Here is a 24565-nt window from a genome sequence, read left to right on the forward strand (position 1 = left end):
TTATCCTGATACCATTTCTCTCACAGCTGTAATGAAACTGATCTTGAATTAATTCAGGGAACACTCCTTTAACATACCTATGACAACAGCAAGAGCAAGAGCAAAAAAATACCCTGTTTTACCTCCCCTTCTCGGATGACAATGTCTCTGTGGTTCCCATTTTCAATTATCTTCAAACACATATCTCCTTTCACTTGGTAAAATAACTGAGGGAACAAGAAAAGTTGACATTAAAGCAACTGCTCCCAAACTGTCCATGTAGCGTATATTTCCAATTCATATTCAGCTTATGAAAATCTCACAGGCATTTACTCTATGACTCTTAGTATTTACACTGGCTTTTTTTCTAACAACCTCAGCTGCTTTTGAAAATATTACTAATTATGTATTGCCTCCATTATTTCCATACATTAGGAAATCTATCCTGGTGGTCCCCAACTGCTTGAAGAGCTCTCTGTGAACCAGTGCAAACCCATTCCACTGTCTTTATTCCAGGAGATTTCGCTGTAGGGCTGGGACATTCTGGCTAAGACATTCATATACTGCCCTTGAAATTTCATTTGTCTTTTTTCAGTTTGGTTGTAGCAGGATCTTCACTGTTACATTCAGTGAAATTAAATGTCAGTATTCTAGCTATGCTCCTGATATGCCCAGGTTTTTTTGGGTGTGTGTTTTCCTTTTTAATACTTCTTTCCCATTTGGGAATTGCTGTCCGTTTAGAAGCTGGTCTGCTTTATTTTTGTGGATACTTCTGAAGCCTGCACCAGCTGCTCCTCTTCTTACTGCGTATGTAACAGGATTATGGTTTAAGCTTACATAAGGACAGAACCACTGAACCCCTAATTCTTTCTTCAGTAACCTTTTTGCAGTCCTGTTATTCCCTGTGTATATGATCCCAGACACCCTCAGGAGGACCTTTTCATTTCAAGGCAGAATGGTGCTATTACTTGTAAACAGGTCCTTTTTGGACCTATTTACTTGTAAACAGGTCCTTTTCTTCTCATTCAATATAAAACAGAGCAATACTACTTTAAAAAGTCGAATTTACTTTTCCTATTCTGCCACTCTCTGCCAAGCTTTTGGATGCTTTCTGTGTCCTGTCTAGAATTCAAAAAGGTTAATTCGTGTAAGTGCTAATGCAGCCAAAATTGCCCAAGAATCAATTCATAACTAGAACTGTAAGGAAAATTATTTTAATTATAGTCACCCACTACAATTTTAGAAAACTGGAAATGAAGCAAATATAAGGAAGTGAAGGAAAACAGCACCAAATCAAGTTTATACAAATCCTGAATTACACTTTTTTTCCAACATTAAGAAAGGTGAATCATTTTTGAAATCAGAGTTATTTGCAAAGCAACTTGGAAATATTGATTTATAGATCAATACCGGAGAACTCGTGGAACACCTTTATGAACACAAGAATAAATATGTTGCCCAAGGAAGGAACAGCTGAGAGAGCTGAAGATGATGAACTGGGAAAGAGCTCATGCTGAGAGCCCTCACATGAGCAAAGAGGTTCATCTTGTGTCAGGGGCATCACCAGGGATAAATATAACTCTTGTCCAGATGGCCACCGTGTCAGGCTATTTATTCTCCTTGCACTTCATTTTCCTGTGTTCTTTTCCTGTTATTTTCTTTGGTGCTAGTGAATGAATGACTATAAACTGCTATAGTGGCCCTCATTACAGAGTATCTTGGGCAAGGCTGCCTGCTCGCTGGACAGCAGAAGTGATTTAAGTGGAGAATTGCTCTCTCTTTCCTTTCGAGAAGAGTCATCTTGCCTAAGAACATAAGATCCTGGCACATCTGATTATCACACAGGCTACTGGTAATAAGGCACTGGCAGTGCAGAAAATGAAAGATCCGTTCTGAAGTACGGGGTTTTGCAGCGGTATATACACCCCATAACTACTGTAATGACTGGGAGTGCAATTACTGAGCACTTGCACAGGCGTGTTGATGGGGGAAAGGATGAGGCTCTAACAACACAGGGAGATTTTTATGCTGCTTGTGACCAGGAATCCCACAGATAAGCATCTCTCCGGTAATAAAAGTCTGGAGGGGGAGGGCCGTTCATCTCAGGAGCAAAACATCCCCGTCTCAAGGAAAGATTCTTAACACAACGCTGAATACTGAATTAAAAGAATTGTTTTGTAGTTGGAAAGGAGGAATGAGGTGGGCTGCAAATTGCCAACACGTGTTTTCTGTCTGAATGTAAATACTACCTTTCGCTGTAAATTACAGTGTATTCTTCCAAGCTTTTTAATTTTTTTTTTTTGGAAAATATCTGAGTGTTTCAGTCATCCATAAATTATGTGATGTCAGTTATGTATACAAATGGCGCTAATTATGCAATCCACTGCTGTGCTTATATTATACACTGAAATTTTACTAAGAAAACTATCAACTGTTTAATGCTTCAGTGAGTGACAGCCTGTGCCTGCTTCCTAGGACAACCCTGTAATGCAGCACTCAATTGTCTCCTATGTGAATGGTGTTATTTTCTAAATTCTGGCTGAGCTTTGCACCTGAGCAAATCTGACTTGTTCCCTAAGTAACCCCGTGCAAAAACAGATCTGAGTAAAGAAGCACTGGTGTGTGTGTGTGTAGACCTATATATCTATATGTGTTTTTGTGCACGAGTATATAGCAAGTAAGGCAGTGGGAGCTGATTTCATGCTACCTGAAAATGAGCTTTCCTAGTTGGTCTGTTTTTATAGGGGTAATGGATTTAGTATCTGTTCTTCCTGGTAGGACTAGAAGTTGAGGAAATCTGTATAATATTTTCACTCTGTTAGTATTTTCTTAATGGTATAATGCTTCTTGCTGCATGTAATAGATGTAGCCTTGCAGAAAAAGCCTACAATTTGTACTACTGCCTAACAGTCAGAATCAGGCAGGATTTCTCTTTCTGGATGAAGTATGTGGCTGAAGAAAGAAATTATTTGATCAGAAGTATTTTAAGCCCTTTTATTACGAAATATGCTTATTGATAAGTATTTTCTTGGCCTTTATTACACTTTCTTTTTTTTCTTCCTTTTTTTCTCCCAGACTCTTGTCTGTCTTCTAGCTCTTTCTTATTTATTATGTGGCACCTTCCTGTTATTGCCATTACACTAAAACTTCCTCTTCTTATTAATTCTCATCTGACTTCTAGAGGCTCTAAGCCACACAGAATTCTTTATACGAAACATAAAATTTTCAAAATTGCTGCATGCTGAATACCTCCATTAAAAGCTGCAAACATCCCTCTGAAAACCAACTGCCAGCCTCTCAAGACTGAGACAGTTTATTCTTTTTTGTCCCAGTTCCTCCCTCCTTAAATACGCTTTATTGTAGAATTGCATTCCCCTCCCTGGGTCTACTTCACCCGTATGCATCAGGCTTTAAACCAGACACTGAAAGGCAGTATGGCCAGTGCTGAAGTCTGTAGAGGGGAATTTCACCCAGTTACGCTTTGACTGGTCCTTCCAGAAGAAAACAGCGGTGATGTAGAGAGGTGGGAGTTCACTGTTCTCTTTAGTGGAAGAGTAGCTGAGGTTGCTTATCTTGCTCAGATCATTTCACTGGGGTAAAAAGTACAAATACTGCTCTAAAAAGAGCAGTATCATCCCTGTCATGTTAAGGTTGTGTGAGCTAAATTGGGTCTTTTATATAGATACGTGGATCCTAATGGAGTAAGGAAGCATGGAAGGAGCGCAGCTCAGCCACTCTAACTGGATTGCTTATTCCAATTAAAATATAAGTCTATTTTCTGCGCAGCACTGTAGTGTAGAGCTTGTTAATTTAGATACACCTTTGACATCAAACGCTGCCTTGATGCAGTGGCTGAGCGCCCCCCTGGCTGTGCGCTTGCAAGGACCCCTAAAGTTATCTGCAATTTGCAGTGTACTTGGAGTGGTGCTTCTAAAAGTGGAATTTGGGATTGCTCAGCCCCTTGTGGGATTTGGCTCTGACTTGGCATGTTGCTTGTCATTGGCTTGTATTGCCTGTCAGGTTGTTAAGCACTAAATTAATTTGCAGAGCAAATCACATTCGGGCGTGGGAGTAGGCTGGGTGCTCTCCAGACTTCAGCAGTAACTGATCTTACGAGCACAGAAAAACAAATCTCCCCCGTTCCCATCAAAAGGTTTCTTAGCCATCAGGAGTCTCGACGGCAAGTCTGGGAGGAAGTAAAGCAGAGAAAACCGTGTGTGTGTGTGGTGTGGGGGAAGCTTTTTTCTGCTCATTTACATGAATCACCTGTGAAAGCTGTTGAATAGCCAAGACTCACCCCAACAATTCTATGCCACAAACTTATTTCTGAAGGTGCAAGCTCACTCTGAGATGAAGGGATCACCGCTCTTACAGCTCTGTAATACAGCCTTTGTTTTGATTAAGAATGTTTAAAGAGTTTTAACAGATTTCTTTTTTTTTGGGGTGTGTGTATGTGTGTGTGTGTTTTTAAAAATGTAAAGGAGCAAAATTTTCTCTTGCTTTGCTGAATGTTTCAAGTTTTTAGCTGCAAAATTGGCACTACAATACCACCTACTGGAACACTCATCCTGTCCACTCCTTCCCCTACTTCCATACAATATGAAAGGAGAATAAATTCACTATGGTCAAGGTTCTCCATCCACGCTGAATAGAGAGTAGCATAAGCTAGAGGAAGGAGTCAGTCTTCATCCAAGCTGGTGATTTGTCAGAAAGTGGAGCTAACTCCCACTTGTGGTGTATTTATGAGAGAAACAGTCAAAGATCATGATAGAGAACCTGGATCAGCTGTGGAAGTTTGGGACCTTCCTAAGTCCTTGGCTCTACAACTGAACTGCAAACTGAAAAACACCAGGTTACTTGTGCTATAGGAGACGTGATAAACTGTGTGTGTGCTCACAGGCTTGAAAAAAGTGGTTCATAGAATCATAGAATGCTCAAGGTTGGAAGGGACCTCAGAGGTCATCGAGTCCAACCCCGCCCTGCACACGCAGGGTCACCTAGAGCACGTGGCACAGGGCTGCGTCCAAGCGGGTTTTAAAGATCTCCAAAGAAGGAGACTCCACCACCTCTCTGGGCAGCCTGTGCCAGTGCTTTGTCACCCTCACAGTGAAGAAATGCTTCCTTAAGTTCCTGTGGAACTTCCGATGCTTCAGTTTGAAGCCATTTCCTCTAGTCCTATCCCTGCCCACCACTGAAAAGAGGCCGCCCCCCTCCTCCTCACTCTCTCCCTTGAGGTATTTATACACGCTGATCAGGTCCCCCCTCAGCCTCCTCTTCTCCAGGCTGAACAGGCCCAGCTCTCTCAGCCTTTGCTCACAGGGCAGATGTTCCAGGCCTCTGATCATCCTGGTAGCCCTGCGCTGGACTCCAGCAGCTCCACATCCCTCTTGTACTGGGGAGCCCAGAACTGGACGCAGTACTCCAGATGTGGCCTCACCAGGGCTGAGTAGAGGGGGATGATCACTTCCCTCGACCTGCTGGAGACGCTCTTCTTAATGCACCCCAGGATCCCGTTGGCCTTCTTGGCCACCAGGGCACACTGCTGTCTCATGGTCAACTTGTCGTCCACCATGACACGCAGGTCCCTCTCTGTGGGGCTGCTCTCCAGCAGGTCCACCCCTAATCTGTACTGGTGTCCAGGGTTATTCCTCCCCAAGTGCAGGACCCTGCACTTGCCCAAACAGATCGAACAGATAGATATAAGCAACCCTAAAATTAATGTTCTTTTCTGAACCAACTCTTTGTCAGAACAATAGCAGTAGGATCCCAGCAACTAAATTTGCAAAAGGATTGTGGGTCTTTGTGATCTGACTTGTTGACAGGATTCCTATATTTGGGGCTTGAAATTACTGTGTAAAAATGACTTTTGGTCTGACAAAAGAGTGAGCTGAACATTAATACATACAGATATGCTCTTCAGAAATTCAAGTTTGAAAAATAAACTTATTGTGGCAAGTGTTATTGTACCATGGTACCAAACTTTGGTACCATTGTACCAAAGTTGAGATTCATTAGGACTGAAAATGCTGATATTTTTTCATGAACAAAAATCTAGAACAATGCAACATCACAATACTTAATTTTCATTTTTGAATTTCACAATTACATGTTCAAAATACAGATCTTCTATAACAAAATATGATTTTAAAAGCATCCTTTCCTTTCCAAGGTGTTATTACAAGAAGTTGAGATGAGACATTTTGATGCTGTCAGATCATTTTCTCTAGTTTCCTGTTGAAAATGAAATATAGCAAAATAAATCTGATATCATCAAGTGTTTATTTCAAAGGAAAAGCACAGATGGTGCATGGGTCTGTTTAAGTATTTAAATAGTTCTAATAAATACAACACTCTACTCAGCGACTGATTGCTAATCTGTTGCTGTAGCATCAGAAGTGCCTACACTTCAATCATACAGATCAATTAAAACAACAAAATATGAATGGTCTATAGGTTACCTCTTCTCCCTCCTCAATATGATAATCTTTCCTTTCATTCGGCCCCCCAACAAACATCACATTCAATTGATAGCGATGCCTAGAAAAGAAAAATGACATTTTAAAGATACTTCCACTCATAGTGTTCTTTTTAAATTATTATTATTATTATTATTTTAATTTTCATTAAAGCTTGAGGACAGTAAGTCAGTGAAACAAGGATGAGTGACAAGCAACCTCCTGAATGAGAACTCAAAAGACCTAGGTGTGTTTTTCAGGTTGCCTGAGACCATTTACCCCCTTGCTGCTGTTTCAGCAGGCCCAGAAGGGGACAAAGATACTAACCAATTGTGGAAAGCACTTGGGACCTCAATGACTAATGAGAACCAGGAAAGATGCCTTTTCAATGTTATCTGATCAGATAAGGATTTTGTAGAGGTAAAGCACTTCCTGAGCTAAGAAAGGTAAAGTTATATATATATGTATATGTTCTTTTCTGTTGATAGAACTACTAGCAATATTGATGGTAGGAATTCTCAGCTATTTTCTCTTCCATTTGTATTGGTTTGGCTAAGGTGAAACAACATTACACTGTTTTCTTTGTGGTTGTAACTGATTGAGAAAAAGAAATTCAGGGCCTTTCTCTCAATCTGGTAACCCTTTAGAGATGCCATGGCTGGCATGACAGCCCTTGGCTGTCACAAAGCCTGGATGTCACCTTGATTACTGGTAGATACAAGGACATGCACTCTGATAGAGAAGGTTGCAGTTTTTCTTTTTCAGTATATAGTAAAAGCCCTACAAGACAGATGTGTTAACTCTTGATCCAAAAATCTGCTCCACCTTACTTCAATGGGACAGATGTTGACTCCTTTTCTCAGTGAGGAGCTTTTGGGCAATATAATGGTGGTACAGAAGCAGTGGAGCTGCACTCCCCTCCAGCACAGGGGATGACCATAGAAAGCCATAGAGAAAGGGAAGACTAGCCTGCCAACCTGGTAGGTCTTCACTGAGACACCAAACTATGCTGAACTGCAGGATATTTGCTCTGCTACCCCAATGACGTTTGCATTTAAGAGCATTTAAATGGTACTGATTTAAATGGTACTGAGTAGTGATTAGTGAAGAAAAAGTAATGAATAACAGTGACAAACGTTTCCTAGGTCAAATTAAAGCCTGAAGAATTAAATTAGATTACAATATTTAGTTTGACCATTTTCATTCTAGAAAACTGTAAAAATTATGGCACTTCATGCCAACGTTCTAAAGCAAGGAACTGAAATCACAGCTGTTTGTACTATGAAGATTCAATATTTCATTTTCAAAGATACAATGAAATGCTTCTACATTAAGGAACCTTTCTATTAAAATGAAGCAGGAAGGTCAGAGTTGTCACAGCACAGTGAACAATTCATAATATAAACCAAAATGAAAGCTGTAGTAGAAGAAAGATAATCTATGGGTATTTTGCAACCTGCTTTTAAGAGGAATTAATATAATAGAAATCTGTGCAGTTAATTAAAATGATTAATTTTATTAGTTCAATAATTGAAAAATAAAATATTGCCCTTATTTTTTTTTCCAAAAAATTGGGCAGAAGTACCATTAATTGCTACCTATAGATTTAGCTTAGTTTTATATAATAACAGACAACCATGGGTTAATTATTCCTAACATTACAAATTACGTAATGAGACCATAAAAAAAATCCAACTATCAAATACAAGCAAGAATATGAGAATAAGAGAATATTTGTTTACTCATACTCTTAAACAAAGTTGTCTAGTCAATGTTAGGAAGAAAACTGAAATTACTTTTTTCCTTGTGATTTTAGAGGTGTATGCTGAATACTTTGCTAAATAGTACTCAGTTTGGCGAGTATCCTAAAGGCTTTTGGGGGGTGGAAATTGCTTGATTGCATTATTTTATTTTTAGATTGAAGTACTAATCACTGAATTATTTTTCAACTCTTGTATAACTCTTCTATTTTTTGTCCTGATCATGGAAAGAAAATGTTATCAGCAGATAACCTTTTTAAAACCTCTCAAGACCATGAAGAACTTTGTATCTCATGACCACAGGTATCATATTCTGGAATGCTAAGAGCTTTACAAGTGCCATTGCTGCACTGTAAAGATCTGCCATGGCAAGGTGTCTGATTTTACATTCACTGCACTCCTAATAAGTTTTTAAAATTGCAAGATAACATAATTAAAATACAATTAAATTGCAACTCTTACATTGTATTCTTTTCTTGACTTTGGTAAAATTCAAAGCAGATGATGATCAGAAATTGCAATTTTATTACGCAATGCCCAAAATGTTTTTAAAATTTTTAATGCTCTCAACAGTATAAAGGATAACAGAATGAAAGTTTGAAAGCCCTAACAAATTCAGACCAAAAATCCTATTGATTTGCTGCGATATCTAGATGGTTCAATCTCTTTTGAAACTTAGGGTCGTAAGTTACTTGGATGTTTTGAAGTGGTTGCCTTCTTGTTATGTAGAAGGCAGTGCAATGATCGCTTTATACATCTGTTCTCAGTATGTAAAGGATCAAAGACTTTGGGAAAAAAAAAAGTTAGAAATCTATTAGTCTCTTCTTAGTAAATTGAAGGAAACCTTTTAAAAATCCTGGAAACGCTTAGTTACCACCAGTAGCAGGTGGTGAGAGACTCAGAATCCATATAATAAATGATTTTCCTCTTCTTCACAGGAAAAAGCTATATTGAAGACATTGATTCTTTTTGAAATCTATGCAGTTTTTATCATTAAAAAATGTTTCTCATTTCTGTGTACCTTGTAGCAATGTCTGTCGGGAAGACTTGTCAATACTGACTGTTTGGGGATTTCAGTGACCTTCTGACCTCTGATAGGTCTCATATTCCAGAGAGATTTTACTTCAGGACTGCACAGAAGTGCTGGTAGAAGGGGCAGAGCAGTGCAGTAATAATAATAAAAAAGGTTTCTCTTATTGATTAAAAAAAAAAAAAGACTCTTTTAAATACTGTAAAATGCTCAAAGTGTTCACAACTGGCTTTGGTAAGATTTTGAAACGACTGTAATTTACCAAATGCTTGCAAAATCAATTCTGAAAATGGAAGAAATGAAAGTACTTGCAAAGGGAAGTGCTCATCATTCTCTACAGTGTGAAATGATTGGACATGATGCAAGTCTCATGCTTTCTCAGATGGAATATATAGCTGTAGATTCAACGTAAGCAACTCTATAGGGGTGTGTCTTTGACCTTATTTTTGTCTTGCAACCATTGTATTGAAAAAAACCCACATCTATGAATGGAAATTACTGTCACTTCTATAGTAGAAGAGGTGCCTATGTAAATTTTGATTAAAAATGGAACTTAGGAAAGGGCAACAGGCACATGGACACTTTCTCTGTAGCAGTTTTTATTGCCTTGTGTTTTTAACCTGACATCAGTGAATGGAACCCAGTTGTCATTCTTTCTAGTGAGAATCCTTTGATATGAAAACATTAGTATATAGTTTTGGATGAAATATGTTGTCCTCTACTTCACTGACAAATGCTTGTTTGTACAGTTCCTAGAAGGAACCGTACACTGGACAATTTATCCTGTAAGTCAGGATTTCATTGGACTTGACACTGAAAAGATGCATTTTATAAATTTGAATAATGCCGTCGATTTTTTTCTCATGTTAGCTCTTATTCAGGATGGAGTTTATCTCTCTTAGGTGATCTCAAGCGTTGCCTCACCAACCTCTCCCTGAACAGAGGGTGCTACCCTGCCTTGACAGATCTGGAAGTGCCCTGAAAACGTGCTCATCTTGCACTCCTTCTCTTCCTTTTTTTAAGAGTATGTCCTGCCACTTTTTATTGCTTGTGCATATTCGGATCCTCTGTAATGCCGGAATGACTCTCAGCAACTTGGGCACCTGTTTTGGGTGGCATCATGAGTTTATTAGCTAAATTTTAATTATTTGTGGATGGGATGCTCTCTGCACTGATCAGTATGGTTTTATTGTCACAGGGCCTGCAACAAAGTCCCTTGAAGTCAGTCCTGCTGCCTACAAGAGGCTTTCAGTCAGGGCAAACATTTCATATTCAAGCTGATTCTTAACAGCTTCTACAGATTTATTAAAAAACAGATTTCAGGCATTTTTTGTCTTTTATAATGGTACTCTGACTGCAATTAGAGAGGAATTTACACTTCCTTTCTAGGCTTTCCTATGCATGCATTTTTAGCAAAGAATATCTAAGAACTGGGTTAAAAAAATCATTTACTTACATAAGTTTATTGCACACAGGTGGCAAAAAGGCATCTTTGTTTTCTTCTATCCATTTCCTTACATTTACAAGAAGCTCCATGGTTCACCAGCTATGCAACTTCTGAGGAAGATGCAGAGCTAGTTTGCAGAGCTCTTGCAACTGGGCAAACTGCACGTGACTCCATCCCCAGAGCTCAGGAGATTGGTTGGTGGGAGAGGTGTCTGCAGACTGGACTATCAGTGGGGACAGGTCCATCAGCCAAAGGTTACTCTGTAAATAGTGTTAGTGCTTTGGTAGACTGGCTAATAATTGACTGGTGCTTTTAAAAACCTTCATCAGAGACTCATTTTGCCCACAAGAGGTTGCTTCATTCTCTTTATTGCATCAACTGGAGTATTCCCGCTGTCTAGGGGAATTGCCTTGTAACAGAGACAAACTGGCAGAGAATGGGCAAGATTTGGGCATGCACGCCCTTGGAGTCTGGTGTAGAAACAGCATATTTCTAAGCTAAACAGGATGATGGCAGTTCTTCAAAGTTTGTGTCTTTTTTTTTTTTTGATATGTGTATATATACATATATATATATAAAATGTATGTATTTGCATACACACACTTATATATCCTACCACCTTTGAAAGAAAAGGTAGATGCCAGCAGTGGAGAAATTCAAATGTTAGTATGGGGATATGAAAAATGTTTAGTGAAAGTTTGTAAAGCTTTTTTTTTTTCTTTATTTGTTTTTCCTTTTGGGGTAGAGAGCAGAAGTGACAGCATAGGTTGGAGGAAGGAGTGTAATAAGACATCGGTAAATTCCTAGTAGCTGTGCAAATCAAATCAAGCACAAATTACATATATGTAAAATTTATAATGTATGATAATATAGTATGAATGGAAAATTTTATGTATGTATGTAGATGCTCTTGAAATGCCTTTCCTTTAAGATTCCACTATGGAAACCTCTCAGACTACAAAACATTCTCCCTAGAGCAGGGTAGTCTTACCTTGTGAAAGAAAACTCATTTTCTGGGCAGGTCTTTATAAAGTGTCACTGCTAATGTCCTTTTAGCAGGGAGGTGCAATGAGCTGCTCAAACTAGTGCTGCTTTACTGGTGTTAGCAGGGAATGGGAGTCCAACCTACTCTGAGGGAGACTGCATAGTAGTCTTGTTTATTCTGCAGGCCTCAATTTGGATCAAACAGTTATAACTACATCCAGCTGTAGACTGGGATCAGTGGCTAAATTCAAATATGATATTTTGATCTGTTTTTTCTTCTCCTGGCAGCTGCTTCCCATGTGTTTGAGAGGCCCAATGATAGGGCCCCACTTCCTTTTCTCACTTCCCTTCAAGCTCCTTGGCCTGACCGTTTTTTGAGGGCATCTGGGTGAAAATACTGGGATCTTCTTCTGCCAGATAGCAAAAAGAAAGATGTCTCTTGCATTTTGGAAGCCAAAAGACCCTGTCCATAAATGCTCATTTTGATTATATCCACATTTTATCACTGGTTGTAGCTGAGCTTGTTAGAGAGCTGAATGGGATTCTGTGATGCCTTTGGGGAAAGCACAGTATGTTGCCATCAAATTACTGGGCAAACAAGAAACGGAGAGTTATCAAGCACTGCATAGTCAGAACCAGGTCTGTATTATATTTTATTCCGTTACCAGTTTCTCTTCCATGTTTGCACAGCTCCTACAGGGTTGCTTACTCTGCCCCCACATTTGGTAAGTAAATGTACAAATGTTTCTTATCAGCCTTAGAATACATGAAGTGGGTGGTTGATGAAAAGCCTCGAGCCATTACAAAACGCTAGAGCTTTTTAGCTGCTGTTGATGTAGCTTAGTTATATCTATATTATGCTTAGGGTGGAGTATATAGAGGTGTAGTAAGATTTGTTCAAAAATGGACTGTGTGTCCTCCCGGGCCTGTGCACATAAAGCTCTTCACCTGCTGGATTGATTGATCAGTGTGCTGGAGGGCAATAAATCTTGGAGTTTTTTAGTTTATACCATTATAATTTTCCTACAGAAAGAAACACTGACATGTGGATTGTACTAACATCATACTCTTACTCCAGTAAGTATGAGGGTGTCCCTCTTTCTTTGAAGCTCCATTATATTGCTGCTTTGAATTTGAAGCTACTTATATAATTAATTTAAAAAGATGAAGTTCGCTTACAAGGTTTACCATAAGTATGAAGCTGAGGTCACTATTGCAGGGTAGCATTTTCTGCAGCCTTCTGAGATTAAAAAAAAAAAAAATAAAAATCATCCATCCCTTTTCCTGTGAGAAGGGCGAAGAAGGGCTGTGGGCCAAGAACCCCCTTTTCTGTGGAGTATATTGGCAAGACAAAGGTGCTGCAAGCTCTCTGAGACTGAAGTAAGTAGATGCCCTTGGAGCCTGGGTTTTTCTGGCCAGTCTGCCTTGCAAGGGACTCTTCCCACCCGTCAAAGTTGATTCTGGAAGCCAGGCCTCAGATTTGTGCTTTCTGCTCGGAGTGTTCCTTTCATGCAAAGGTAAGGAATCTAATTTGTCAGCTTTTTTATTTTTTCTGCCATAGCCATGCAAAGCTACTGAAGCACAAAGCTGCTACACAGAAATAATTTGTCTTTTGCATTGAGGACGGGGGAAAAAGTGGTAGTGGTAAAAACGAGTTCAGCACCTTCTCTGTTTTTCTGCTTTCCCTAATCACAGGACCTAAAGGAGGCATAAATTTATGAACTGGCATCCAGCAAGCAGCATATAACAACAAAAAATACGTCTGAAGAATTTTGACATAATTTTTCTAGCTAGAAGAAGTTTGCTGGCCAGCATTTTATCTCTTTTCTCTTTATTAGTGATGTCTATATTTGTCACCTTTCTGTTACTTCCCATATTAATTTTATTGATCTAAAGAAGTGATGGTGAAGAACTAGCCCCGTTCAGAGAGCCCAAGGAGGAGAGAACAATACAGATGATACAGGTCAACTCCTTCTATTGGCAGCAAACAGCCTTGTGGAAATTGATTCTTGTTCACAGAGACACTCAGAGGTAAACAATTTTTATTTTGTACTTAGTGCTAACAAGTATTTTGAAAAATTCTCACCAGTGCAGGTTTGCGTTCATCAGCGATTTGAGGAAATACTCCTTTAGTAACTGTTTGAGCTTTGCCTTTCTCGCACTGTGTAATTCAGGGGCTGGGATTCATCTGCTTTGGGGATACACTGATGGAGCTACGGTGAATGGATAACCTGAAGATTCTGCAAGCAGCACAAAGCAAGAAAGCAAGTAACTTTCTGCAACGCTGAGAATGCTTTAACCTATACTTCTCCTTTTCCAGTACTCTGAGGAACTGAAAAAGGAAGAGAGGATATGATGAAGTAATCCATTTTACCTGCTTAAAAACTCTTCCTTATTCCATTTTTTTTCTGTTTTAAACTTTTCCTTGAGCACAAATATAAACACTTTTTTTTTTTTTAATATTACATAGTTTATCAGATATGAAGCTAGTGGAGTTGCATGAAATAAAAATCTAATAAGCAACAAACCTGCTCCTGATCCCAGGTAGAGCTCCCCTACCTCCTTTACCTGGCCACGTTTTGCTTGTACATTTGCATGCGTTGTTTCAAGGGCCATCAGTCTGTGTGGATCAATAAAAGAAAGGAGTGAATTCAGCAGCACAGCAGCAGTCAATGACGCTATGAAATCTACATATAATAGGTAGATTTCACTATTCACTGTAATTATCACTATTACTTTTATGGGAAAGCTGATGAGTGTAACAGAGCAGTGACTGCCATCTCTTTAGACACCAATGGAGACTTGCTGAGACCTCCCTCTTGCTGGAGACTAAGGCGCTCTCTACAACAAAGAACTTGTCAACATGTTCGTAACTTCAGCTACGATTCTTCTTGACAAATCTTTATTTCCCAGAAATTCACAGCATTTTTTTTTCATGGTATAACGTATTTTATTTACTAGTGTAAGGATCCACAGCTACAAAGGCAGCTGCAGGTTTTTTAGCATACCAAAAAAAAAAAAAAAAAAAAAAATTATATGTGATGATGTACAATTTATCTAAGAAACGAGCTGTTAGCAACTGCCCTTCTGCTGTATGTCAGCCACCTTCATCCGTGGTCAAATACAGCAATTGCATGTTGTGCAACCTGTCAGTGGTGTCTTATCACTGAAACATACTGGTAGTAACGCGCACAGTAACGGTCCTGACTGCAAAACAACTCTCTTGTCAGCAGATGAGAAGCAGCTTCTCTCCCTCCAAACAAGTCTCCGAAGGTTTCGGCTCATTTTATGGATCAGAGACAGGGTAGGAGGTAATTGCTTGGATAAAGTCCCCAATAACTCAGGATGTCAGGGAGGCAGGAGATCACTGCTATTTATTTTAAATTGGACGCAAGTGCCTGTCACCTGCTGCCGGGCCATTAATATTGCAATTTTCAATGGAAATTCAAGCACGTTTTGCTCCTTGGTGGAAGAAACATGCACTTTCACATACCGAAACAGAGCAAGCTTGTCTCTTTGCCCTCAACAGGAGGTAGAAAGGAAGGTGTTTTCAAGTAGTGTCAGCAGCTCAGCACAGGTGTCCAGGTAAATAGAGATAGTAAAGGTATGTATATATATATTAAAAAAAACAGTCTGAAACGTGTACTGGAGCATTACTTGGGTTTAAAGACTGCCATGTTTATTGCATTTTTAACCTCTTCCTGCCTCATAATGCAAGTGATGGCCTGAACTGCTGCAATTATCCCAGTTATTCTGTAGCACGAAGGACGTGCCCCGTTTCCTCGGCCAGGGCCGTGCAAGGGCTGCGGAGGCCGCCGCTCCGCCCCGGCAGCGGCGCAGGGCCGCGCTCCGCCCCTCGGCACCGGGGCCGCCCTCGGCACCGGGGCGGGCCGCGCCCTCCCGCTGCCCGCCTCTCTGCCCGCGTCATGGCGGGGCACGCGGGGGAGGGAGGTCGGGCTTTGTGCTGGGCGCCGCTCGCCCCCGCGCCGAGGCTGCCTCGGGGCGCCCGGCGGGCGCAGCGTCCCCGCCTCTCTCCCCGCCGCCGCTGGCGGCCGTTAAGGGCGCGCGCGGGGCCGTTGGGCGCAGAGCGGCGGCGGTTGCTGTGCCCCGACCGGCCCGGGCGAGCCCTTGATAAAGCGTTCGGGAGGAGCTGGAGTCAGGGCTCCAGTGGCGCAATCGGTTAGCGCGCGGTACTTATACAGCAGTACAAGCCGAGCAATGCCGAGGTTGTGAGTTCGAGCCTCACCTGGAGCACAGAGCTTTTTGGGGGCGGGAAGGGCTTTTTTGGGGCCCGTCTGCCCGCGCGTGGCTGCCGGCTGCTGCGCTCAGCGAAATGGCCCTGAAAAAGTGTAAAAACCTCCCAAAAAAACAGGCGGTCGTGCCAGGCACGCGGCTCTGCACTCCTGCCCCCACGTGTCTGCAGCAGTGGGCCCATAGCGTGTGCAGCAGATGTTGTGCCCGTGCATATGGATTTTGTGTACGTTTTGTGTCCTGCGCGTGCAGCTCTGCTCATACAGGTGGGGAATCATCGCCCAGAAACCAAAGAGAGCACTTCCAGGAGGCCTGTACAGTTTGCATGTATGCATTTGCTTATATTAGTATGTACTTACATATATAAGCATACTTTTGGTATGCTCAAAGTAGCTTTTTCAGCAGCTTCACGTGGTTCCCTTGTAAGAGCTGCAGATGTGATCTTGCAGGGAACACATTTTTATGATGTGCAATTTATTGTATTGTACAAGTAAATATTGACCAGCACTGGCAAGGAAGGAGGTATTTCTTCTCCCATAGGTTGAATGGAGGCCTTTTCTTTGCAACTGCTAATTAAGTCAATATTGTCTTTAAAACATGTAATAATACTGTCCAGAACAGGAAGGAAAAAGATTAAGATAATTTTTTATATTTTTCTCTCTCTCTATATATATATTTATATATATATAAAGAACTTGAGAGGTGTCCAGGCTGTGTAAAATGGGGCAATAGAGAAAGAGGAAGCTGGGCAGCGCTGTCTGAATGTTTAGGCCCAGATCTTGTAAACCTCATGTACAAATACTCCATCTCATATATAAACAGTCCCATTGCCACCAAGACCTTCAGCAGGCCCTGGGATCAGACAGGCAGAGGTGCCTTCCTTGCCCAAATCAGCATGTGGTTCCTTGGCTACAGTGCATTTTACACACCTATTTTCCCCTATTATTTTTTAATTGCTTTTTCCTCTGGATTTCATGGGGAATTTGCTGTTGATTCCAGTGACCATACATCATACCTGAAGTGCATCACTCCTGTCACATGTGGATGTGCAATATAATTAAAATTTAATTAAAAAAAAAAAAAAAAAAAAAGGACCTGGAAGAATAAATTAAAAAGAAACCCTATCCTTGGCTTGCAGTGAGGTTTCACCTTTTATTCTGTATGATGCACAAGTACCACATCTCAGTGCCGAGACACTACAACCACCCGGAGGAATATCTGCAGGCCTATCAAAAATATGAAGAAAATGCTGTTATTATTAAAGAATATGTATATATATGTATATACACCAAGCCTGCAGCCTGCGACTGGACAGACACCGCTCCTTGCGGGAGACGCTGCTCTGGTGCCACTGCCCCACCTGGTGCTTTGGTGCTGGGGATGTCTGTGGTCAAGGGGATGTGCAGGGCTCAGGCCTTGCTTGCCCAGCACCCCCTGGCCATCCCTGCATGAGGAACAGGTGTCTCCACTCTCCTAGTCGAGGCCTAAACACTGCATTAATTCTCATGGCTTCCACCTGGACTAAGATTTCCCAGGATGGGGCAAGTAATGGCAATTTATTAGGCTCGTGCAATACAAGTGCTAGCTTACCTGCATGCCACAGGTGAAATATAGATATACAAGTTTATGAACTTGAGTGGGTTGGCTCCTGAGGCACAGCTGTGTCCTGGTGTAGCCATGTGGTTAAAGGTGGCCAGGTGTATACGTGGTGGCCTGACCAGGGCCACCTGTGCAGGGGAGGGACTTGGTGCTCTGCTTAGCACCAAGAATTGGAAGAGCCATGGGCTAGAGCACCTTCTGTAGTGGAAAGAAAGGTGCTGTTTTGGAGCTGAGAGGGTGAGTTTGCATCTCTCTGTCTATGTATGTATGTATGTATGTATGTATGTATGTATGTAGAAGGGGGCTGCTCCTTCCCCTTGAAGCTGAGCCAGGCTCCTGAGGAGGCCCTAGGTGCTCAGTCCTTGTTCTGTGGTGGGAAGTGCTGGTGTGGCTATGTTTGGCTGGTGAGTGGGGATTGCTACAAGCAGGGAGCTGTGCTCGTGTTTGGAAGAGCTTTTCTGGGAGGTAGGTGCTAGAGAGAAGTGTTGCACAAGCTCCAGTTGATGTTAATGCCCCTTTTTTGGGAGGGAGAGGGTCATGAGTTTTTGGTTAGTGCTTCTAATGATCAGTTTTACGTATGTATGTGTAAAGATATTTTTATACTCTTACAGAAAAAATGCTGATGTTATATATGTATGTGTGCATGTGAGCAATGACTCTTTTTATAAAGCTGGAGTGTGGACAGTTTTTTTTCTTTAAACCACTTATGGAGCTGCAATGTAGCAGCAGTTCTAAATGTGATCTAGAAGGTGATAATTTCCCTTACTCTCCTCTCTCTCCCTTCTTCTAGTAATACCTTGATGACTTAGTGCACCCTGTTTCATTTAGAAAAGGGAAATGGGCCCTGATACTCCCCTGTCCCCTCTGCGTAACCTTCTGCCCCAGGTTATCTCTCTTGCAGGGTGACCAGGACAGGCTGGAGCTTGAGGGCACTGTGAGCTGGTGGGGAGTTCTTGGATAATCACTGTGCTTGGGCTGAGGGGTTTCCTTTCTGGATGCTGTTCTTAAACGCTGCCCTGTTTATTTACAGGTCTTCCCCTTCTAGTGTTTTATTCCTTATTGTTTTGTTGGTTTGCCTGGTATAAATGTTCTGCCTGGAGTTCCTGAGGTCCTTGGAGATATTTTCTAGGGTCCCAATGTGCTTTTTAACAATGTGTGTTTTTCTTTAACATTGGTTATGGGCTATACTTAAATTTTTACCGTGATTGCTCAGTTCAGACTTTCACCAACACTGGAAAAAAAAGAGCATTTAATATATAGATGTTTGTAGGTATAGAGATATATATAATATATCTATGTGTGCCTGAAGGCTTTTGCTGGAGGAAGAATTTGTAAAGACTTAGAAATGGCACAGTTCTGGGGAACAAATAGTAATAGGGTGAGGCAGTATGTTTTGTGTTTTATCTCTTTACAGTACTGCTCACATACAGCATTCCAACTGGATTGTGAGCTCAAAGAGAGGGATGAACAGCAAGGGTTATTGCAGAAACACCCATAGGATAAGCCCTCACTGAGAGCTCTCTCTAGAAGTGCAACTCTTGTTCTTTAAGAGGCTCACAAACACTAACAATGTATTTAAGCCCTTGCTTAACATAAGTTTGAGTGCATCAGTCTTGCATTTGCCATAGTCTTTCTTTAATAAAGACTGTTTCTCAATATTAGATTTTGTGTATTCTAGGAAAGTTAGGAGAAAGACTTTGATTTCTATTTGAAAATCCTAAGTAGTAACTAAAAGTCTGCTTGTCATAACTTTGTCAATAGATGGCACTATGATTACACAAAGTGAAAAGGAGGAGCAAGGAGAGGAGGGGGAGAAAAAAAAGGGCAAAAGCATTTCCAGACTTTGTAAAAATAGAAATCCTTTGCCAGGTGCTTTGGTGGGCACAAGAGAACAATAGGCAAAAATGCTATTGATTGCTTAGAGAACTAAATCAACTGGAGGTATAGGCACTTTTGAAATATAACAACCTGACTAAAGGATCTCTTTGAAATGGAAAAATCTAGTGTTGTGTTTGGAGTGACTAGAGAAGGATGGCGCCTATCAAGTTCTCTAGTCTCTGTGGATTCAGTGCTTTTGCAAAACGCTAGCACAGCAGGTCTGTCCCAAATTCTCTGGAAAAGGTTTGTTCAGGAGTAGTTGGTATGAGAAGGGCCCTTGCAGGGCTGTCTGGAGTTCGGGCAGCTGCTTGCCATGGAGGGTGCCTGTCCTGCAGGATACTAGACTAGGAAAAGGCAATAAAGCTTGCTAGCTAACTGTGCTGGTTGACTTAATTACTTGGAATTATCTTCTGGGCATCCTACATTTTAGACTGTGGAATATTGTTAACTGTGCTGCTTATGCAAAGCTTAAAAGAGCTTGAAACTATTTAAACTTTTTAAATTTCAAGCTTTTTGAACAGTGTGTTTAAAATAAATACTGAAAATAGACTAGTCTCCTTTAAGGAGGGTCTTGTCAGACTTATGCCAGCATTTGTGAGCTGCAGTTAATATAAGTAAACCTTCCGGTTGTAACTTCCTCAATGAACTACACTGTGGTAAACTGCTCCTCTGTCACTTGGTGTAAATTCATTTGTTGCTGCAGTGTCTTGCATGTGGAAATACTTCCACCTCACTTGGGTTTCAGAGGAGTTTTGCAGCATGTTATTGGTGTAGGGATGCCTTCCTTCATCTGGGGGTGGGGATTATCTCTGTAGTAAGTGGCTAGATCCAAGTTTGAGGAATAACTTTATGCTCTGGCTGTGCTGCCCTCCCTCTGCAGGCCTCGTTTCTCTCTTGTGTCCATCCTTAGAGTGATGTGATTTCAGTATAAGTTTGCCTTGAAGCTGGTACTCCCTCCAGCCACCTTGTGTTAAAGCAGCTGCAAACAATTTTTGCAGATCCCTGTTGAGTCATGGGAGGCGCTGAGTTTCCCAAGGCTGCTTGAGTGGATACAGGTGGGGTAAGGTTGTAGTTGACTTCAGAGGCCTCAGTTCTATGATCAAGAACCTGTGTGCCCCACAAGTGAGCAGTCTGGGGAACCTCAACAACTAAGTGACCAAACTTCTCATTGCATCTGGTTAGCTCGAGCATCTTGAATATTTGTTCGTTCTGGAAACTTGTGAAGTCAGTCAAGCTAGATGTGCAAGTCCCACTGAAATCAATGCTGTTTAGGAGCTTGCATAGGTATGCAAGTCCCTCGTAACTATGAAAATCTGAAAGCTAATACTACACTTTTTGAGGCCTATAGAAACCTAAATCTGTTTAAAATGCTCCTGAGCGATGGGTAGATCTGATTGTCGTTCTCACGTTGGCGTTCTGTGCATGCAGTGTAGCCAAGGCCACCAAACTTCTATCACTGCTGTGTTGAAGGAAGAGTAGTGCAGCTGTGTCGCTCTTTCTGAACTTCTTAATGTGCAATGCTGTTGAAAGTCTTGTTTTTCTGGAGTTGGAGACTTCTGTGTTGTTGTGAGTACTGATGTCCCTTTGATGTCCCTTTGTGCTTCGAGACAACTTCTTCAGCAGAGAAGAGTTTTGATAGTCATGACCCTTTTTGCAGTATTTTTAGGCTCCTGCAATACTTGCACAGGTTTTCAAGGCTGCTTAGTGCATGTGGCCGTGGCATAGATGTTTGTCTACTTCCTTTTAAGTAGATGGATATTGTAAGGATGATATGTAGCAAAGAAACTTCTTACTGTGAGGTAGCCTGTTTGGAACCCCCTTGCTGGATAGATTAGACTGGTGGTCAGATATGCTGAAGGCTGGAAAATTGGAATGAGTCTAAGAACTGAGGAGATAGCTTGTGCACAGGTACATATGCATATCGTTCCTGATCAGGGGCATAGATGTAGATTTGAAATCATTTTGATGTTTGGATACCTCAGTGTTCTGGTGTGAATTTTGGAAACTGTGGAGCTTTCAGGCTTTTACTTCCAGAATCATTTAGATACCAGAAGTCAAGGCTAAATTGTCAAGGCGTCATGACTAGGGTGACTGTTTTAGAAATGTAATATTAATAAGCAAATGAATGCAGTTTCATTGAAGTTGCTGAATTTGCTTCATAAGAGAATAAATTCTGGCCCAAGTGAGGGAAGCTTATGTCTGGTCGAAAGGAAACTAGGAAATTCATGAGGCTTTAAAGTATTACCCACTGTAATATTCAGTATGTGTGATTTTTGGCATGATTCAGCAGTAAATACAGAAAACAGAAGCACAGATTATAGGGTAAATAATTCAGTCCAAAGAGGCCTCCTGCTTATGCATACATGGTAAAGGAAATGGAAGTAGAACCACAAAATACAATTGTTGGAAAGAAGAGCAGCAATTTGGAACACGTGAACTTAACCATTTGCTGCCAAAACTGGGGAAAAGATTCTCCTGTGTGATACCTGAAATCAGAAGCAGGTAATTACTCCTTAGTGTGTACATATACATGTTGGCTGATCAGTCAAGCAAGGGCTACTGCATTTGCAAGGCACCCTCTTAGTGGGGGCTCCAAGTGGTGGTAGTACTGCTACTCCATGTAGTGCAACTCTGGGTTGGAGTTGGTACTCAGCATTATGCTGCTTTGGCAGATGAACAAATGAACTTTCCTGGAAGCAACTGCTTTTTTTGGTGGTGGTTGTTGTGTTGTTTGTTTTAGTAGTTGGCCAACAGGCTGAGTGCATGAACACCGAAAAAGAGAAGTGTTTATGCTATTTTCTTCTCCTCTGTTGCTCTGCATTTTATTTAGTTTCTAAATGGTCAGCTTTGGTTACTGACATAAAGCAGTGCTTGGCTCTTCCTATATCTAGTAGGAACTATTTTAATGTGACTTGGTTTATGATAGTGCCCTTCGGTCAAGAACAGACACAAGGTGGTTCTGTAGCTGTATTTGGTTGAAGGCAGGTACCAGGGTACCTCTGCCTTGTTTGCTTTATTTTGTAATGAGGAAGACCTTCAGAAATCAACAGAACCACTACAGGTGAGGTGCAAAATGAGGCAAGCAGCAGAATAAATTGTTAGCGCAGTGACTTCTCTGGTTTGACTCCCTGTGATGGCTCTTGGAGTCTAGATGGCCTTGACTTCAGGTGCATCATGTTTCCTATGTGGTAGACAACAAGGAGGGGTATCCCTGGTACATGATGCCTGCAGAAGAGTTGTTGTTGACACCATCTAGCAGTATCCACCAGAATATGACCCCTGGTGAGCTGTTCCTTCAGGATTGCTTCCTTGTGCAGTGTGATAATTACAAGACTGCAGTTCCTTGATGCTTCAAACGAAAGATGGTTTGAGATATAAACCTGACTATTCCACATAAAGAAGTACATTCCTACTTACTCAGTTACTTGTTTTCTCTGGAAGCTAATCCATGGGATAATGGGGTGAAAATTTCTGTAGTTTACGCCATTAAATGACTGCTGGACAACAGAGGAAAGTAGGGTTTGAGGGTCAGTTTGGAAAGTAACTTAGGACAGAAGTTTCCAATAACAGCTGTGGTTTGGATGCAGTTGAGCTAAGAGCAACACATCTAAATTCAATTGTACTGGTGTAGGCTGAGTAAATTTTAGAGTAGATATGAACAATGCACACTGGAGGCTAATGAGCCATATCCTGAAAGAAAATTATGCCTGATAACTGAGACAAAATGGGGAGGAAAACTGGTAGTGATTACGAACTACGAAAGTGCTGGTCCTCATTGTCCCACTCAATAAATTATCCTGAAGGGGCCAGGATAGCAGTTAGTAGCCTTGGTAGTAGCAGCAGCGTTTAACCATATGGCTCAGCCTTTGTGGGTTCTAAACAAAACACCACTGCTGGTAGAACTGCATCCAGTTACATCTTAAGAGGATGTTGCCCTGTGTGTTTGCAGTTCATTGTGCCTCCTACACCCTGCCTTTGAATCACATGGGGTTATTTGTCTTCATAGAGCGGTTCTTTCCATGCTATCCAGAGGCCATCAGTGGTCCATGAGGTCCAAGTAAGTGACCCACCCAAAATACTGTGTGTCATGTAATGGTGCTGGTTGTTTTCAAGGAACCTTGAGGTGACAACTAGCTGTTGGCTTCGGACCTGTGAGCCTTTGTGATGGTGGCATGGCTGCAACTCTGAATTTGTCTGTCCTATTGGACAGGAAAATGCTGTTTATCTCTTGCAGAGTAAAATCTAATATCTTTACTCCTTCACTGGCTTGGGATTGTAAGAATGAGGTTTGCTCTGGCAAAAGAACTTCTAGCTTATTCTTTACTGAATTCTTCATGTATGTAAATTGCGAGTTATCCTGAGTAAATTAGTTTTTGCTGTAATACTATAATATAGACTATTAAAGATCCATTTGCTTTTAGTGATAAATTCATTTTTTCTAAATTAACCAACTTAATGTTTACAAATATCATAAAAGTTCATTTGAGTGTAAAATGTCAGCTTTACTATCTTTTTCTCATAGATGATCTTCATTATCTAAAAATGTTGCATTTTTTCACCCCATGAGGAAGGGAAACTAAGGATAAATGTCTTAACTACAGATCAAAGTGCTTTTTCCCTCTACCCTGTCATTTCCCCCCACTCCTCATAGTACTTCTAGAACTAAAACTACCTCCAAGTCCTCCATGATGGTATTTCATGGTATGTGATTCATACTCTAATTAAACTGACAGACGTCAGTGGAGCTCTTATCAGTTTATGCTTGGAATTAAGTCCAGTTAAACACTCCTGGAATCTTTTCATAATTGCCTGTTATCAATGTAAGTGATGTAGTAGGAGTTATGAGAACTGCTGTGGGGGTGCTTCAAATAAGATGATGCAGCTGAGTTGTGTGTGGGTGCGTCTTGTGTGTGTGTGTGTGGTGTTTTTGCTGTGTCTTCTAATGAATGATAGTAACGGAGCCTTTTTGAAGTGACTGTCAAGTACTATCCTTATACAGTAATGTTATCAGTAGTTGTATGCTGGCTTATTCTGGTGCAAGGCATGGGAAGATCAGAGATGGAGCTGAGTGTCTATTTGGTGAAGTACGCGTGGTGCACTGGCTTACATCCTGGACTTGTTTAAGTCAGCGTAAAGTAAGGTTCATGTTTATTGAACTAATAAGCATTATTTCAGCATCTTG

General features: G+C 41.1%; 1 protein-coding gene and 1 non-coding gene across 2 annotated transcripts in view; one reads left to right on the forward strand and one right to left on the reverse strand.

Annotated features, from left to right (window-relative positions):
* Window positions 1–10791, reverse strand: part of HAAO (3-hydroxyanthranilate 3,4-dioxygenase) — a 30052-nt gene extending 19261 nt beyond the window's left edge. The window contains exons 1-3 of the mRNA XM_026046278.1: window positions 10681–10791; window positions 6438–6516; window positions 123–206 (exon numbers count right to left, since the gene is read on the reverse strand). Coding sequence (XP_025902063.1) covers window positions 123–206; window positions 6438–6516; window positions 10681–10760 — 243 coding nt within the window. The 5' untranslated portion in view covers window positions 10761–10791. The remainder of the gene's footprint in view (window positions 1–122; window positions 207–6437; window positions 6517–10680) is intronic.
* Window positions 10792–15816: 5025 nt separating this feature from the next.
* On the forward strand, window positions 15817–15909 carry TRNAI-UAU. Its single transcript is given in 2 exon segments — window positions 15817–15854; window positions 15874–15909. It is a non-coding gene; the product is annotated as a tRNA-Ile (tRNA).
* The last annotated feature ends 8656 nt before the right edge of the window (window positions 15910–24565 follow it).

Source organism: Nothoprocta perdicaria, unplaced genomic scaffold (genome assembly GCF_003342845.1).
Source record: "Nothoprocta perdicaria isolate Ctin4 unplaced genomic scaffold, notPer1 scaffold_43, whole genome shotgun sequence".
Taxonomy (NCBI): Eukaryota; Metazoa; Chordata; class Aves; order Tinamiformes; family Tinamidae; genus Nothoprocta; species Nothoprocta perdicaria.